An 18,296-nucleotide genomic window follows, 5' to 3' on the forward strand; every position below is an offset into this window, starting at 1 on the left:
CACACATTTTTCGATCTAATCAGTTACACAGATGCAAATTTTGCTGGTTGTAAAATATATCGAAAAAGCACTAGTGGAGCATGTCATTTCTTAGGTCATGCACTAGTTTCTTGGTTTAGTAAAAAATAAAATTCTGTTGCATTATCTACTGTTGAGGCAGAATATGTTACTGCGGGTAGTTGTTGTGCTCAAGTTCTCTATATGAAGCAACAACTTGAAAATTTTAAACTCATGTATAATCACATTCCAATCAAATATGATAATACAAGTGTTATAAATCTTTCAAAAAACCCAATACAACATTCTCGAATTAAATATATTGAAATAAGATATCATTTTCTTCGAGATCATGTGTAGAAAAGCAATATAGTATTAGAGTTCACAAATACACACGATCAGTTAGCAGATATTTTTACAAAACCTTTACCAGAAAATAGATTATGTATGATCAGAAGAGAAATAGGTATGATGCATGCTATGAATATTTCTTAAAAGATAGACCAGAGTCAATAAAAATAGAGATAGATTTTTTAAATACTTTTACATAAACTTGAGATTCTTAACCTCATATTTGAGACGCTCATTTTCTTCATACAATATCATGTCATTCTTATCCATGGGAACCGGTAAGTGGAATGAAAAATCTAATAAAGATTTCAACTATTTATTTTTCTGCCGAATGATTCCTTCCCTTATGTGAGACTCTTGAACAATTCGTTAAATTACAACAATTTGTTCTTTGAGCTTTTCAACTTCATGATTTCTGACTTGTAGCCATTGGGAAAAAGCAACAATAGAGGAAGAGTGGCGAGTCCTAAGACTCACCAAGTCATAGATAGTATCGAAATCTGACTTATTAGCTAAATTATTTTCTTGCTGCAACATGGCACTGATGACAGCTGTAGAAAAGATAGAAGGTTTAGGTGCAAAATGCTTCATGGATGGATGTAGAGAAATGTTAGAAGAATGAGCCATTGAGAAAAGAATAGAAGGCTTAAAGTTAGAATGTTGAAGGAATGCAGATGAGTTATAGAGATGAGAAGAAAAGTTGATGCGGATTGGATGAACTTTAAAACTGATTTTATAGAGATGGCATAAAGAACAAGAAGAGCTATCATCCAAGTCAAAGAGTAATGTGATTTTTTTTTACCGATCGGTGAAAATGACATTTTTTTAAAAGTCGGAGCCTTCAATCTCGTTTGTCAACAACATCAGGTGTTTTTTTTCAAATCTTCAGCCACACTTGTCGGGTCACGGACGGATCCATTTTTTCAACTATCTACAGTTTCTACTAACGCACCGTTTTCTTTAGTCTATTTACTTGCTGCGGATCCTTTTTAATGATGTCAAAAGGGGGAGAAGTGTTAGACTAGAACATTAACATTATTTGAATTGCTAAACTTGTTATATATGTTTAGAATTATATTTATACTTTTGCTTGAAAAACTAACGCACATTCTCAGGGGGAGTTTATGTATTAATACAGGCTTCAGGTTCTATCAAGTATTTGTCATCATAAAAAAGGGGAGATTGTTGAACCCAAGGTTTCAAATTTTGTGTAATTATATATCTACACATGGATTTTGATGATAACAAATGAATTCAAAGAATAAAGAAATCTCAAGTTCAAGTTATCTACACAATGGAGTCAAGCACATCAAGGAAACAAGCATGAGTAAGAAGGGAACAAGTTCACATTAAAGTCATAGAGTAATGCTGTAAATCTCTTAAAAATTCGAAATTAGGATTAAGGCTCAAAATTAATATTTTATCATAAAGCATTAAAATACATTTTCCACATGTGCATGAATATTTTGAAAATTAAATTTGAAAATTTTGAAAGATGATTGATTGTCATCTTTCACATGTGCATACCTTGATTAAAGGGTTGAATTTTGAAAATATTAAAAATGATTGATTGTCATCTTTCATATGTGCATGTTTTATTTGAATATTTTGAAAAGTGATTAATATTTTTTTTTACTTATGCAAAAGGTAGATGATTTTGTTTGAAAATTTTAAAAAGTAAAGTGTGCTCTTTTTTTCATATGCAAAAAGTAAAAAATTAGGTTTGAATTTTTTGAAGAATAAAGTGTGCTCATTTTATCATATGTCAAAAGTAAAAGATTAGATTTGAAATATTTGAAAAATGAATGATGTTGTCTTTGACAATTGAAAAAGAAGAATCTTTTATTTGAATTTTTTGAAAAAGTGAATGATATTATTTTTGACATGCGAATCTTTTTAAATTTGAATATGAAGTCTTATATGCCTATAAATAGATCATTTGAGAGTTTCACATTCATAACACCAAGAGCATACAACATTCATTCAAAACTTTCATTCTCTCTTCTCTAAATATTGAGCCTTAATTCTTGTTCATTTTGAGAGATATAGTTTGCGCTGTATTGTTCTTATTCCACTCATTGATGAGTGTTTTCTGATTACTTACCCACTATCAACTCTTATATCAGTAAAAGGATGTGTATAACCCTTATGCGTGTAGAAAGTGTTCTACACAGGGAATAGTTGAATCACCACGTGTAAGGTGATTGCAAGTGTAGAGAGTGTTTTACATGGATCCTTTGTAACAGTATTGTTCAAAGGTATAATAGGTTTCTATCTCCACCTGAAAGAGGTTGAATAGTAAATTTGGGAATTCACGAGGGGTAGCTTGAGACGAGGACGTAGGCAGTGGGGCCGAACCTCGTTAACATATTGAGTTTGCTCCTCTCTTATCCTTACCCTTTATATTTATTACTATTTCGTATTTTGTTTATATTTTATATTGTATATTTGATTTATAATTGTTATTTTTTTAATATAACTCAATTCACTCCACCTCTTGTGTTAGTCATCTGGGCAATAGAGCAAATGTGCTCGCTACCTAAGCAAGCACACGCAAGAGAAAAAGTGATTGTCAACTCAGCAAGCAACGAGAAAGAGTATAAAACTCACCACCTCGACAAAATTCATGGAAAGACAAAGTGCTTGCCATTCGAGTGAGCGCAACATAGAACAAAAGTGCTAATACCTAGACAAGCACCCCTAGATCAAAAGTGCTTGTCATCTAGGTGAGAACCCTGGAATGCGTAAATGCTAGCCAACATCCAAGCACCGCGGGGAGTAGGACTTTCCTAAACTAACTATTAAAGGAAAAAACACAATTTGCCATTGCACGTGCAAGCATAATGGACAGTAAAAGTGCTTGCCACCTAGGCTAGCATCGCAGATAACAAGAGTGCTAGCCTTCAGGAGAGCATTGTGAGCACAATGACTTTTCTAAACTAACTATTGTGAGGAAAATCTACAAGAAAATATAAATTATCAACAAAAAGTGCCTAGGCTTTAGTGAACAACTTGGATGTAGCATAAAATTACTTACCTCAACGAGCAATGTCAGGTGCTCATACCTCGAGCAAGCACCATGAAAAATAAAAGTGCTCACCTCCAGGATAGCACTAGACAAGCAAAAGTAAAGTAAAAGTTCTCGTCCCACACGAGTACCGAGGCCAGCACTACAAAGAACGGCAGTCGAACACTAAAGAAAGCAAAAGTGCTAGTCCATAAAGCAAGCATCCATGCAAGCAGAAGTAGTACGTATGTACATACGTTCGTTCATGGCTTCCTTGTCTTCCAATACTTTTATTGTTTAAAAGCTACAATCTTTAGAAATTTTCTATTCTTTGGGTTTCAATTTTTTTTAGTTAATTTCTTTGTACATAAAATGTAATGGAGAATTTTAGGGAAAGGAAAAGAACAACTCTTTGTTATAATTTTTGTGTAAAGTTCTATTTCTTCGTTTGTTATTGTGGCTTTTATTGGGAGACTATTTTGTAAGATGTTAAAATTTTTGTTTGTGAATGTGTCGATACTATTCCAACATAGTACAAGTTGAAAGATGCTATTTTTTCTTCTATTCATTTTTTTTTTATCTTTTATTTGATTTTCTTCTCTCTTTTAATGATCGGAATCGAAAGTTAGAGTTGACTTTCGACTTCGTCAGAATCAAAACCCAATCTTATTTTAGAAGGGTCAAAAGAAAGATTTGTATAATTTCTGTTAATTGGGGAGGGATGCATGAAAGATTTAAGAAGACTATGAAACGAATTTTTAAAAATTTACTTTCATAAGATATTTATAGCTTAAGAACTTCTCATATATTCTAATGGTATTTACTTCTGCGCCTATTTTTTTTTTCTAAATTCCCAGTTCCTACCAAATGGCAAATGTGTTGTGGTGCTCGTGTACTTTGGTCATTGGTGGTAACGGTATAGAAGTGGTGATTAAGAATTTATGATAACTATTTGACAAAAGTTAAAAAGAAAACAAAAAGGTCAAAAAGTGGTTGATTATGAAGTAGAAAGGAAGACCCAAAAACTTTCTTTAGGATAACTCGTACATTATGATGAGCCCTAAACAAAACAGAAAACTACAACCCACGTTAGGGCACCCACCCTTATCTTATGCAGTATTTTCTCCCATCTGTTTCGTTGGCCACCAAGATATGGACTGTTTACTACAAACTGTGGTACACTATCACACGTGTCATAAAATGACAGGTTGTTCCCAAATGGGCACCTTACTCCCACATCCTTTCATTATGCCTCCACCAACTTCACCTCTGCATCAATGCCTTATTGGTACTTGAGGAGAAATGAAACGAAGGACCCTGGTCAGAGGGGCATATGTGGGGCCGATGTCCTTGTTGTCACTGACCACCACACTTTTCCCCACGCCCTAATACAGTTTTTTATTTTTTATTGTTCACTTCTAGAAAAGCGCAAATCTTAAAAGCGGATTTGATAAAATCCTTTGACGTCCACTAGGAAAGTGTGTGTGAGACAGTGAGAGAGATTCTCTCTAATTTTTAATTTGGCGGGTAAATCCCACGCGACTCGAACTAAATTATACCAAAAAGACTAAGATTTTCCCGCTTACTGTTCTCACTAGCTGACACTTTCAGATCCCTCAAAAGAATGATTTACTGCACAAATCATTTCTGTTTTATAATTATTCTTCTTTTCCCATATTCACCCAATGCAAACAAACTAGAATGGGGTTTGTTTGTTTTTGGGGTCCTCAGTTTCACATGCATTTTCAACAGAGAATAGTGAAAAGTGACAAAGGCATTTTCTTTAAGAGTGGTTTGTTTGTTATCTCCATTAAAGAAAGATTAGGGCTTTGGACTGTTTTTGGAGCTTAAAGTACTTTCCAGTAGAACTTTTATGGCCAAAAAATCTCTGGGTCCCTTGGCTTTAATGCAGTCTCTTTGTCAATCTGCTGGAGACGCATTTCTTGTATATTCATGGGTTTGGTTTTTGTAGCTGTAATCCATTTGGAAGTTGATATCATCGTCAGAATGTTCCAAGCTCTGAGCCGTGCAAGGAATTGTTTTTGTTGCTTCAAATATTGAATCTTTGGAATAGTTACTTAAGCTACATTGTTCATCAAGCGGGGATATTGGTAAGAAAATCCTGCATTTGCTCTTGTTAGATCTCTGAAAATGTCTCAGTTTGCGTAGTGCGTTTCAGTCATTCAATGCTTTGGTCCTGCTTTGTGCCCTTAAAAATTGTTCTTTGCTAAATGAGTATTGTATTTCTGACCTCCGGAAAAAAGGATCAATCTTTTGAGGCTATGGTCTCCAAACATTTAATTTTTTGTGAGCTAAAAGTGAAAAACAGAATTATTTTGTTCAAGAAGTATAATACGGTTTAAAAAAATGGAAAACACTTTCTTTTTCTTCATAATCATAGGTAAGATGCGGTTGGTGAATACGTTTAGGGATTTTGATTCCAATGTTTATCCTAAGTTCTTGGTTTTGTTTGCCTAAGTGGAGATTACTCATGCTTCTGAAGAAAGGTTGTTGCAAGTCTATTGTCTTTTCCGAAGCTTAGTCGGTTTTTTTTTTTTTTTTAAAAAAAAAACTTGCGTCTTTAAGCGCTTAAAAGAGCCATTTTCTTTACTTTCTGTAGGCTGTTTCTCATAATATTGAAGAACGAGCTGCTGTGTCGTGGGTTCTGTTTTCTTTTTTCAGTAAGTGGTCTGGAAATCAATTGGGTCTGTTTGAAATATGTGAGTTGGTAGCTGAAAAGCTTTCTTATGTTCTAGAGCTTCTCTCCGTGCCTAGGTGAAGCCATTGATAGGATTAGCATGAAGCTCATCAAGCTTTTAGTTGCATCCCTGTTTTTTCTCTCTGCCATGGGGCAGCTTCCTTCACAGGACATTTTGGCGCTGCTCGAATTCAAGAAGGGAATCAAGCATGATCCCACTGGTTATGTCCTGAATTCATGGAATGAGGAGTCTATTGATTTTGATGGCTGCCCTAGTTCTTGGTACGGAATTACATGTAATGGAGGAAATGTTGCTGGGGTTGCTCTTAATAACTTGGGTCTCTCAGCTGATGCGGACTTGAGTGTATTTTCAAATCTCACGAAGCTTGTGAGACTCTCCATGACAAACAATTCCATGACGGGCACGATTCCGAATAATATTGCAGACTTGAAAAGCCTTGAGTTTCTAGACATATCTAATAATCTGTTTTCCTTGTCTTTGCCAACGGGGATTGGCAGGTTAGCAAGCCTAAGGAACCTCTCATTGGCTGGGAACAACTTTTCTGGCTCGATTCCAGATTCTATATTTGGTCTTACCTCAATCCAGTCTATGGACTTGAGCCGTAATTCCTTTTCTGGTTCACTGCCATCAGCGTTTACAAAATTAAACAACCTCGTATCTCTAAATCTATCTTCAAATGGCTTTAACAAGGGAATACCTAAAGGTTTTGAGCTAATTAATAGTCTTGAGCTGCTTGACTTGCATGGAAATATGCTCAATGGTCAGTTGGATGTGGAATTTTTGCTTCTATCAAGTGCAACCCACGTTGATTTCAGTGGTAACATGCTAGTTAGTTCTAGTTCACAGCAGCAAAAATTTTTACCGCAAATTTCTGAGACTATCAAGTATTTGAATCTTAGCCACAATCAGTTCAAGGGATCACTGGTGAGTGGAGGTGAGCCACAGGTCTTTGAAAACTTGAAGGTGCTGGATCTGAGCTACAATCAGCTCTCTGGGGAATTGCCTGGATTTAATTTTGTCTATGATCTCCAAGTCCTGAAGCTCAGCAACAACGGATTCTCAGGGTTCATTCCTAATGGTCTGTTGAAAGGAGATTCTTTGGTATTAACTGAACTGGATTTGAGTGCAAATAATTTGTCAGGTACTTATAACAGCTAATTTAGTTTTTTCAGACTGAAATTCATAATACATTTTATGTTCGCTTGAATGGTTCTTGTCTGCACTGCTATTATGTGATATAAACTATTGAGTCTCTCACAGTCATGTTCATCTTTCAGGGCTGATAAGTATGATTACGTCGACAACACTGCACTTTCTTAATCTCTCCTCAAATGGGCTCACAGGCGAGCTTCCTGTGCTGACTGGAAGCTGTGCGGTACTTGATCTATCAAATAACAAATTTGAAGGAAATTTAACCAGGATGGTAAAATGGGGGAACATTGAATTCCTTGATCTCAGTCAGAACCAATTGACAGGGCCAATCCCTGAGTTTACCCCTCAATTTTTGCGTTTAAATTATCTCAACCTTTCCCATAATTCTCTTATGAGCTCTCTTCCAACTGTTATCACACATTATCCAAAGCTTAGAGTTATTGATCTCAGTTCCAACCAGCTAAATGGTCATCTACTAGCTGATCTGTTGACAATGCCCACTCTGCAGGAGATTCATCTTGAAAATAATTTACTGAGTGGTGATATTAAGTTTTCTCCTCCTTCCCCTGGAGAAAGCAATCTTCAGATTCTTGATCTTTCTCGTAACCAGTTTAGTGGCTATTTTCCCGATCAATTTGGGTCATTGACTGGACTTCAAGTACTCAATATTGCTGGAAATAACTTTTCTGGTTCTCTGCCAACTTCGATGGCTGACATGAGCTCAATACGCTCATTGGATATATCACAGAATCACTTTACAGGTTCTTTACCAAACAACTTGCCTAACAGCCTTGTAAGCTTTAATGCTTCATATAATGATCTTTCAGGGTTTGTCCCTGAAAACCTGAGAAAGTTCCCAAGTTCTTCTTTCTACCCTGGAAATAATAAGTTAAGTTTTCCTAGAGGTTCTTCTGGAGGAGCCAATCATCCAGATGAAAATCACAAGAGGAGATCAATGAACACTTTTGTCAAAGTGATAATTATAGTTGCATGTGTGGTTGCTGTTTTCATTCTTATCCTTCTTGTTATGTTCATACATTACATTCGTATATCAAGGAGACCTCCACCAGAACACAAAATAGATAAAGACATTCGCCGGCAAGGTCAACCAAACCCCTCCGCTCTTACTGGAGCAGAGAGTGGTGGTGCTTTGGTAGTTTCAGCTGAGGATCTTGTGGCTTCACGGAAAGGATCGACATCTGGGATAATCAGTCCCGATGAGAAAATGGCTGCTGTAACTGGCTTCTCCCCATCAAAGGCTAGCCACTTCTCTTGGTCACCAGAGTCTGGGGATTCGTTCATTGCTGAGCACTTTGCAAGGTTAGATGTGAGGTCACCAGATCGATTGGTTGGTGAGCTTCATTTTCTCGATGATACCATCACACTGACACCTGAGGAGCTGTCCAGGGCCCCAGCAGAAGTATTGGGGAGAAGCAGCCATGGGACTTCGTATAGGGCAACTCTGGATAATGGGGTGTTCTTGACAGTTAAGTGGTTGAGAGAAGGAGTAGCAAAACAGAGAAAGGAGTTTGCTAAGGAGGCTAAAAAATTTGCAAACATCAGGCATCCGAATGTGGTGGGTTTGAGAGGGTACTATTGGGGGCCCACACAACATGAAAAGCTCATTCTTTCAGATTATGTCTCGCCTGGAAGTCTTGCAAGCTTTCTTTATGGTAACATTTTCTCCTTTACCTTGTTTTGATTCTACAGTTGTCGTGGGATGTATTTAGTCATGGACATTATGATCTGCAAAAGGTGGAGCTATCTTTAGAACGGTTACAATGAGGGGTGTGCACAAAGCCCATGATCTCCTTATAATCTATATATCTAAACATAGACTTTGGTGTACACATCGGAACGCTTTGTAGTGGACCTTGTCTGAGTCCTAAAAATAATCTTGCACTTGGTTTCATGATCTGGTGAAATAAATAAAGATGAAGTAATTACAAAAATATCAAGTTTGTTAAGCTAGTGAACTATAGATTAGATTGAAGGTAGAGATCATGTCCAAAAGCGCTGTCTGTATCCTTTCTCATCCAAGAATTTGTGGTGGGGTTTTTTAAATATTTAAGGAGATCTGCCTCGAGTGCAGAAGTTTTTTTTTCCCTTTTGCAATTACACATCATTATCAAATTAGTGTTAGAAAACTTACACCTAAAACACCTCAAAAGGGAAAATTATGTTAGTCCTGTGCGTATATGCCTTTAGTTTTCTTCTGGGTGGAAAACTTAACTCTACCCGTTGATACAATATGTACGAGCTCAGTAATATTTCCTGTTTCAAGTGAGATGCGATCTTAATTGACTGGCACACTAGCATGATTTCGGCATGTGCTAAATTTGATTCATGGTGTGTCATATAGCAGTGTGGCACAACAATTGGCAGGGTATTCTTAAAAGATCGACTAGACTCATCCCATGATTTGTTTCTTACTAAGTTCACTGATTTAGTTAATTAATTGTATATCGTATTGGGCTGAACTAGTTGTTTTCCACTACGTAAAAGATATTCTTAGTGTGGCTGAATGGCATGAATGCTCATTAAATTCTTGTATAACCATTGTCCAAAACCATTATATTAGAACATCAGCATTGTTGGTCAATCGATTGCACCTTATAGGTTGTAGCTAAGGTCACATGACTTGTTCATTAAACTTTCAGAGCAATTTTGGCTTTTCATGCTTTTTATTTTTCATGCTTATTTAGTTTTTTTTTTTTAAGATTTCTGATGTATCTTTATGTTCAGATCGGCCAGGAAGAAAAGGTCCACAATTAACCTGGGTCCAAAGGCTCAAAATAGCAGTTGATGTTGCACGGGGCCTAAATTATCTCCACTTTGATCGTGCTGTACCACATGGCAACATTAAAGCAACAAACATTCTGTTAGATGGGCCTGATCTGAATGCACGCATTGCTGATTACTGCCTCCACCGCCTAATGACCCAAGCTGGCACCATTGAACAGATTCTTGATGCTGGTGTATTGGGTTATCGTGCACCAGAGTTGGCTGCATCCAAGAAACCACTGCCGTCCTTCAAGTCTGATGTTTATGCCTTTGGAGTGATACTGTTGGAACTTTTAACAGGAAGGTGTGCTGGTGATGTTATCTCTGGTGAAGATGGAGGGGTTGATTTGACAGATTGGGTGCAGTTAAGGGTAGCCGAAGGTCGTGGCTCAGATTGTTTTGATCCTGCAATGACTCCAGAAATGGGGAATCCGGCAGCTGAGAAGGGAATGAAGGAGGTTCTTGGAATAGCTTTGCGATGTATACGATCAGTTTCGGACAGGCCAGGTATCAAGAACATATATGAAGATCTTTCATCTATTTAGTATGGTGTGGATCCAATGTCTCTGCTCACTGAGTATTTAATCTCATTGGCCTCCCTTTCTGAATCCTTGATCGTGGCTTTTTTGCTTGCTCAGCAAAATTGTATTAACCATTGTTGTAAAATTGGAACATACTTGAATGAATGGGTGCAAAATTTTAAATGTTGCCACCATGAGGAGCTATGACCTTTACTTTGTCATATAACTTCCATTCACACTGACAAATCCAGTTGGGAATAACCCAGAAATATTCTCGAGGAAAATATGATATGATTGAATGGCTAGCTTATTTCCAATCTCTGCCTTGCATGGTTTATGTGCAACATGTGGAAAACATCTCCAGATAACAAGGATCCCTTTTTAGCTGCAGACAATTCTTGTAGGGAGGAGGTTCAGAAGTACTAAGAAACATGTACTGCAAATTTAGGATCTCTTTCTCTACTCTTTGCCAGAGATTACAAACAATAGGATGCCAATGGACATAACGTGCTTTCTCATAAACAGAATAGTCAAAAGGATCCAAAGCTTCGCGATCTTCAAACCCTTTACATGGTCTTCTTTAACTAGAGACTTCCAGCAACTTAAATGCTCGAATCTGTATTTGTTATAGTTAATCGACTCTAAATCTGTTCTCTGCTGGGGAAGGGATAGCTTTGCCGCTAAATGCTGGAGAAGGAAGATAAACGATTCAATCCAGTAAGGCTAAAGAAAAAAACTTTGAAATGTTGCAAAAACGTCATCCCCATATATGATGACATAACTATTATGGTGGAAGTTCCCGGACGGAACATTCGTTGTGAGTTTAATGTAGAGGACCAGAGGTGAATAATTCAGGCTCGTGTGTCATATGACTGCTGTCAGCTACGACCATTTCGTGGTTGTCCTGTGGCTGGTGCGTCGCCTTTAATAAATAAATAATTAATTAATTATATTTTTATACATCCTTTACTATTGTTTTAATATTTAACTTTTTTTTTTATTTTTTTCATTTTTCTCTTTAAATCTGGATTAAAACGCTCAGAAAATGACATTCTTCTATAGTCTAAAAGAAGATAAATTTAATAAACTAATGTAATCATATAATTTAATTAAAAATAAATTCAATTTTATTTTGACATTTTCTTTTTGAGTTAGTTTTTATAAAATTGAATTTATTTTTAATTAATTTATATGATTATATTGATTGATTGAATTTATTTTTTTCTAAATTATATAAGAAGATGATATTTTGAAATATTTAATCCTTATTCAAATAGCATAAGGAAAATAGAAACGTGGTAGTAAAACAATAATAAAGGAGGCGTAAGAGTATTATTACCCATGAAAAATATCTAAAATTAAGTTTTGTTTATTTGAGATTTTTAAAAGGTTTTTATTTTCTATTTTTAGCTTGTAAAATTATCATTAAACCACAAATTTTCCTTTTTTTAACGTATTTAGTATTGTGTTTTGTGAAAATTGTTTCAGTTTGTTTATATTTTTATAAAAAAAAAAAAATTAGGTTATTTGTTTTATGTTTTGTTTTTAGTTTCTTAATGTTAAGTTTCTTAATTTTTTATGTTTTTATAATTTTAGTCAATTTTAAAAAATAACAATGTTTCAATTGTAATTATGTAACAGCCCGCTAGAAATTGAATTAAGGAATTTCTATTGACTTTAGGAACCTCGTGAAAACTCTGTAAGTTTACACGAATCGACTAATCGCATAAATTTTAGCCTGTCAACATAGTTAGTATTATCACTCACTATGGTGCCAGAAATGCGATTTTAATTATTTGAGATAGTTAAAAGTGTCAGAATACATTATAGTCTACACCACTAGGCTTAATTGAATATTTAGGATTTTTCAGTACTAAGTTTATTACGTTTATTTTTGGAGTGAATAGTAACCTTGGTAAATGTACTAAGCGCAGTGTTTTCAAAATCACAATGTGAAATGTCCAAATTAGGTTAACGATATTTTATTTGGACACTTGGCAATATCTTAACCACACATAATGAATAGTATTAGATACTTGGCACAAAGAGAAACCATTAGATGGAATTGTGAAGGAAATCAAGGTGTGAGATCATGACACCTAAGCAAAATACACATTTGGAAAATATCTTAAGAATAGAGATTTAAAATACACATGGAAAGATTTTAGCCACCTTACTCTTCCAAGTCTACTCCACATTTGGAAAATATATTGAGCTGATTTTTATAGATATTATTGGATAGAATATTTTGAGATAATCTTTTATAGATATTTTGGGTAGGAGAAAACCACACTCAACTCTCAACTCCAGCTTTATCATCTCCCTTATCTCGTCCATAAGCATCTCTATCCATCACCTACGAACTTATTTTCATTTACACGTTCCTTTAAAAGAATATCAAACACTTTCTCTCGGACAGCTTTTAGGAGTTCTTTTGCACGCCCATTTCGAAACTGTTGTAAGTGTTTTAGCATAAAGTCTCATTCATATAAATTGTTCCTTTTTTAGTATAGTTTACATGGATATCTTATTTGCCCCATTTGAAGATCATTTGGTCAGTCAAATATTGTGTAAACTATAGAAAGGTCATTCTGGGAGATAAACTGGAGAATATGTTATAGTTTGGAGTTTTTGACCAAGCTAATGGATAGATATTGGTCCGAAATTTTTATAGAGTATTGTTAACATGTATATATGACTATTGGTTGAGGATTTTTGCATGATTAAAGGTTTTGATGAAAGATTTTCTTAGATTTAGAAACTTAGAAACTGGAAGAGGAAAAACAATTTTTGTTTTGAGAAAGTTTAACTCTTTGGTGGTCTAAACATATTCTAATGACTTTGATAATTTTATTGGAGGATCCTAATCATCTTATATACATGTTATATTATTATTTTGAAGATATTTGATGTTAGTTTCAAAGATATGAACTTTTATGTAAAGAGATATTCAGATAAGCCAAAGTGTGGATGTTCTTGGCTAAATTTATGTTTTGGTTAATTTTTAACCATGTGATCTTGAATTAGAAGCTTATATATGTTTTAGGACATCTTTTTAAACCATGTGATGGTTTGGTTTGAAGATCACATATTTATAAGTCATAGATCAAAAGGTTGATCAAAACAAGTTGGAAACAAAAATCAATAAAAATAGCATATGAGAATTTCGGCCCTATGGAGTTTTAATGGTTGTGATTAATTTTAAATTTTTCTAAATTGATATTTGAGTTGAGGATAAAATTTACATGAGGCATGTAAATTTTGGTAACTTTTGGAATTAGTATGCAAAATCCTTAAGTTATGGGTAAAACGATCATTTTCCTACATGTAGAAAGTAAAATGGAAATTTTACTCTTTAAGTTAGTATTTTTCCATATTTCAAATTATTAGTGATTTAGTGCTAACTTTTAGAATCACTAATTACAGTTCCTCGTGATCGCGCTTAAGGTTTTATAAGAAACGCGGAGATCGAGGTAAGTTAGCTTTTAACTTACTAGCAGTCTACTGTGTATGTGTGCTAAGTAAAGGAACTACAGTGTATGTATGTGTGTTATCATATATGTCATGCCATGCCAAGTTATTACGTAATTATCTATTATACAGAATTTATTCTGTCATCAATTTTTATCTGTTACATAATATATTCTGTTATGTATTACTATACATTACAAGTACGTCATGCTAAGTATGCCATCTATTACATGTATATCAAGTCATGTAATATTCACTGTTGCAAGTATGTCATATTAAATATGTTGTCTATTATATGTTATACCATGTTATGAAATGTTTTTATCTCAAGTTGGTCATGTATTTCAAGTTATGTTCAAGTCAAGTTTGTGTAGAATACATGGGCCCACAACAACTGTGGAGTATGTATTTACACGTAGAATACATGGGGTCACAACAACTGTGGAGTATGTATTTAACAGCATTGTGATGTGTAGAATACATGGGGCCACAACAACTGTGGAGTATGTATTTACACGTAGAATACATGGGGCCACAACAACTGTGGAGTATGTATTTTTCATGTTAAGTCAAGTTTGCGTAGAATACATGGGGCCACAACAACTGTGGAGTATGTATTTACACGTAGAATACATGGGGCCACAACAACTGTGGAGTATGTATTTTTCACGTTAATTCAAGTTTCAGAATAAGTTCATGATAAGTCAAATTTCAAATCAAGTTCATGTCAAGTCAAGTTCAGTTCATGTTTCAATTTAAGTTATGTCAATTATGCTATGTTGTATGTCAAGTTATGCTTTAATTACTTATGAATTTGATTATGCATTTATGCTTTTACTGTCATCCATGCATCATTAGCCTGTGTGGAAGTTTTTTGTTAACTTGCTGAGATTTGTAATCAAATCTCACTGTGGTAGTCCCAACTACCATTCCTCCCGAATGGTAGATCTTGTTACAGGACCTGAAGGAGAATCAGGAGCTGACCAACTAAACACAGTTGACTGAGCGACGATGCGACGTCAATGTTAATATAGTAGTTAATGTAAATTACTACTTGTACGATGGAGTTGCATCTCCAGTACTTTTTGAATCATAATCATTTTGGACTAGTGTTATGATCTTAGTTGTTCAATGAGTCTTTATATATCAAGTATATTTTAAGCATTTGGGATATTTTCAATTTGGTGCATAGTATTGCTAAAGAAATAATTTATCCGCTGCGAATATTGCATAATGTTAGATGCATGTTAGGAACATTGCATCTTATATGTCATGAACGGGGGCAGGTAACCTTGTGTTACATGTCTCGACGCTTCAAATGTCCGTCCAATCCCAAATGAAATTTGGGGGCGTCACAAATTATATATATATATATATATATTAATTTTAAAACACATGTCCCAAGCATTTTTGTTCTGTTAATGAATAATGAAGTTTAGATAGAATAATGATCATTTTAATAAATGCATTTTACCTTATAGAACATTTTAAAACATCTTTTAGTCCTTGAGATTAGCTAAAACAAATATCAAATCTCACGAATTACTACATCAGTCTTTAAGATACGTTTTGTTTTGAGTTTCATGAAAAATATTTTGGCATGTGTTTCTTATCACAAGAACCGAAGTAAATGATTAGATGACGAAACTTAGACTGGTATTGAAGAAAAGAAAAGAAATTAATACATATTTGGATTTGATTTGATTTTTTCTATCTCCTCCTTCAATTCCTCTATCTCTCTTTTTTTTGTTCTATTTGAATATTGAGTTGAATTGAATTCATAGTAGTGAGTTGAGATAATGGAGTAAATTTTATAGAGTTCACCTAAAATGAGTTTAGATGTATTTATAAAAAGTTGAAAAATGTTATGGATCCCACGTGATAAAGAGATGTTGAGTTTAAAAAAATTATTGAGTCTCACATGTAAAGATGTTTTGAATTGAGTGATGTTATTTGAGAGTTGTATTTGGATGTTAGAATAGGTCCAAAATAGATTTCAATTGAGATGAGTTGAGCTCATTCAGGAATCTAAGCGAAACTAGTGGAAAACTAAAAACTCGAACATAGATTTTTTACAATTTTTTTTTTAATTTTTTAGTTTTTTAAAAGCAATGTTTAACAAGATGAACAGGTTGTTGTTATATATTGAATGAATAAAAAAATATAAGAGAATTATTCTTTTATGGGATCATAATTTGGTTTGAATTGGAACATATGTAAAAGCATTTCTAATGATTTATCTATAATTTTTTTAATTTTAATTTTAATTTTTAAGAGAGTGTGCAAGACTTTTTTTTTTTTAAAAAGTGAGGTCTACTATTAAAAAATATTTTTTATATAAATTCTAAATTTATCTATTTTTTTTTAAAAAAGATGCAAAACTTATACATTTTAAGATTATAAATATCATTTATCTTTCATTTTAAAAATAAAATAAATGAGAAAAGGTGGAGAGAAAAATAATAAAAAAATAGATGAAAGGTGGGAGAGAGAAACAATTAATAAAGAGAGAGAAATATAAGGCTACGTTTAGATTGATATTTAACAAAAACAAATATTTTACATTTTATTTATTTATTTATTTATTTTTGATAACCACGAAAGCACTTTATTCAAATAAGCAAGAAACAAACATTACAAAGATAAATCTGCCCATATAGCTTGGGAAATACATTGTGGGACCGAATCCCACCAAACAACTATATCATTAAGATTCCAAGCATATCTTGCCAAAGAATGAGCCACTCCATTTGCTTCCCTCCCTTTATGTTGCACTTTCCATGATGGGAATCTGTTAAGAATAAGCTTTATATCATTTACAAGAGTACTCCACAAAGTTGAAGAGTAATCCTGTTTTTGCAGCTCCTGAACAACAAGTAAAGCATCTGTTTCAATCTGTAAATCTGATATGCCTAAGGGAATACACAATTGCAGGCCCCTTAACATAGCAATTAATTCAATTTCCATAGGATCAGCAAGTGCTTCTTCTGGTTTACTAGCTGCAAACAAGACTTGTCCTCTGTCATCTCGTAAAACCACTCCAATACCTGACCTGAATTGATCACTAAAGAGTGCCCCATCTACATTAAGCTTTAGCATGCCCGAAGGAGGTGGTTTCCATCTGCATTGATACCTCAAACGAAGTTTCAGCCCTGCTGCAGTTGCCTTATGCTCCTGGAATAAAGATAAAGCATGCTCTATGACTTGGTTTGGTGTCAAAAAATTGTCATCATACATCCACTGATTCCTCCTATACCAGAAGCCCCATGCCATTAGAAATAGCTTCTCCAATTCACCCTCAGATTGTCCTCTGATAACAGACAGAACAAGTTGTAAAAAGTCCTGTCTCTGAATAGATGTTTTGAGGGAAGGAAAGAGATGCATCCAACAATCTATAATTAAAGGGCAGTAAACCAAAGCATGATTAACATCTTTCATTTCTTCTTGGCACCAAATGCAGCTGTCATCCACAAGTAATTTTCGATTTTTCAAATTGCTGAGAGTAGGGAGTATATTCTTGCACACCCTCCATGCAAAAACTTTAATTCTGTGAGGAACATGAAGCTTCCAAATATTCTTCCATATCAGCTTCTGATCTGCAGCTGTTGAGCTCTCAGCTTCCTGTCTATTTTGCTCCACTTTAGTGAAAAAAGAGTATGCACTCTTGACACTATAGATACCACTCTTCTCATAATTCCACACAAGTTTATCTGCCACATTTTCTGAAGGAATTTTGATGCTAAGAACCTCAGTGGCCATATTAACTGGTAGTAGGCTTCTGACCTTGTTAATGTCCCAGCTTCTTTGATCATCATGCATCAGGTAAGCCACTGTATAATCCCTTAGGTGTTCAAAACCAGGTTGATGAGATATGAGCTTGTGATTTGGCAGCCAGTAATCAGACCATAGTTTTATAGATAAGCCATTTCCCACACGCCACCTGCATCCTTGAATCAAACTGTTCTTTGTTTCCCAAATACCTCTCCAAACATAGGAAGGGGCACTCCCTAAAGAAGAGTTCTGAAAACTAGATGTAGGAAAATATCTTGCCTTAAAAACCTTATGGAGAAGTGAACTTCATTTGACAAAATTCTCCAACCTTGTTTTGCAAGGAGAGCCTTGTTAAAAATCTGTAAATTGCGAAATCCCATACCTCATTCAGTTTTAGGACTACACATTTTATGCCAACTCACCCAGCACAGCTTCCTTTCTTCCTTCCTTTGACCCCACCAAAAATTTGCCATCATACCCTCTAGCTCAGAACATAGGGACTTAGGTAGTTTAAAACAGCTC

The 18,296-nt window shown here is 34.6% G+C and overlaps 1 protein-coding gene across 3 annotated transcripts; it reads left to right on the forward strand.

The window, feature by feature from the left end:
• Positions 1-4,988: 4,988 nt before the first annotated feature.
• On the forward strand, positions 4,989-10,726 carry LOC122276433 (LRR receptor-like serine/threonine-protein kinase GHR1). 3 transcript variants are annotated; one of them, XM_043086138.1, is made up of 5 exons: positions 4,989-5,466; positions 5,976-6,036; positions 6,131-7,216; positions 7,353-8,900; positions 9,973-10,726. In XM_043086138.1, the coding sequence occupies exons 3-5, from the start codon at positions 6,154-6,156 to the stop codon at positions 10,554-10,556; spliced, it is 3,195 nt and encodes a 1,064-aa protein (XP_042942072.1). In that variant the 5' UTR covers positions 4,989-5,466; positions 5,976-6,036; positions 6,131-6,153; the 3' UTR covers positions 10,557-10,726. The 3 variants fall into 3 exon arrangements, with proteins under 3 accessions (XP_042942072.1, XP_042942074.1, XP_042942073.1); XM_043086140.1 differs by lacking the exon at positions 5,976-6,036 and having other exon boundaries at positions 6,112-7,216; XM_043086139.1 differs by lacking the exon at positions 5,976-6,036.
• Positions 10,727-18,296: the final 7,570 nt, after the last annotated feature.

This window comes from Carya illinoinensis, chromosome 9, assembly GCF_018687715.1.
Source record: "Carya illinoinensis cultivar Pawnee chromosome 9, C.illinoinensisPawnee_v1, whole genome shotgun sequence".
Taxonomy (NCBI): domain Eukaryota; kingdom Viridiplantae; phylum Streptophyta; class Magnoliopsida; order Fagales; family Juglandaceae; genus Carya; species Carya illinoinensis.

Excerpts from the sequence above, each read along its gene's own strand:
- LOC122276433 (XM_043086138.1), top strand. The coding sequence starts at position 6,154 with ATGAAGCTCATCAAGCTTTTAGTTGCATCCCTGTTTTTTCTCTCTGCC. Across the intron at positions 7,217-7,352 it reads GAGTGCAAATAATTTGTCAG|GGCTGATAAGTATGATTACG; the intron begins GTACTTATAACA and ends TTCATCTTTCAG. Across the intron at positions 8,901-9,972 it reads TCTTGCAAGCTTTCTTTATG|ATCGGCCAGGAAGAAAAGGT; the intron begins GTAACATTTTCT and ends CTTTATGTTCAG.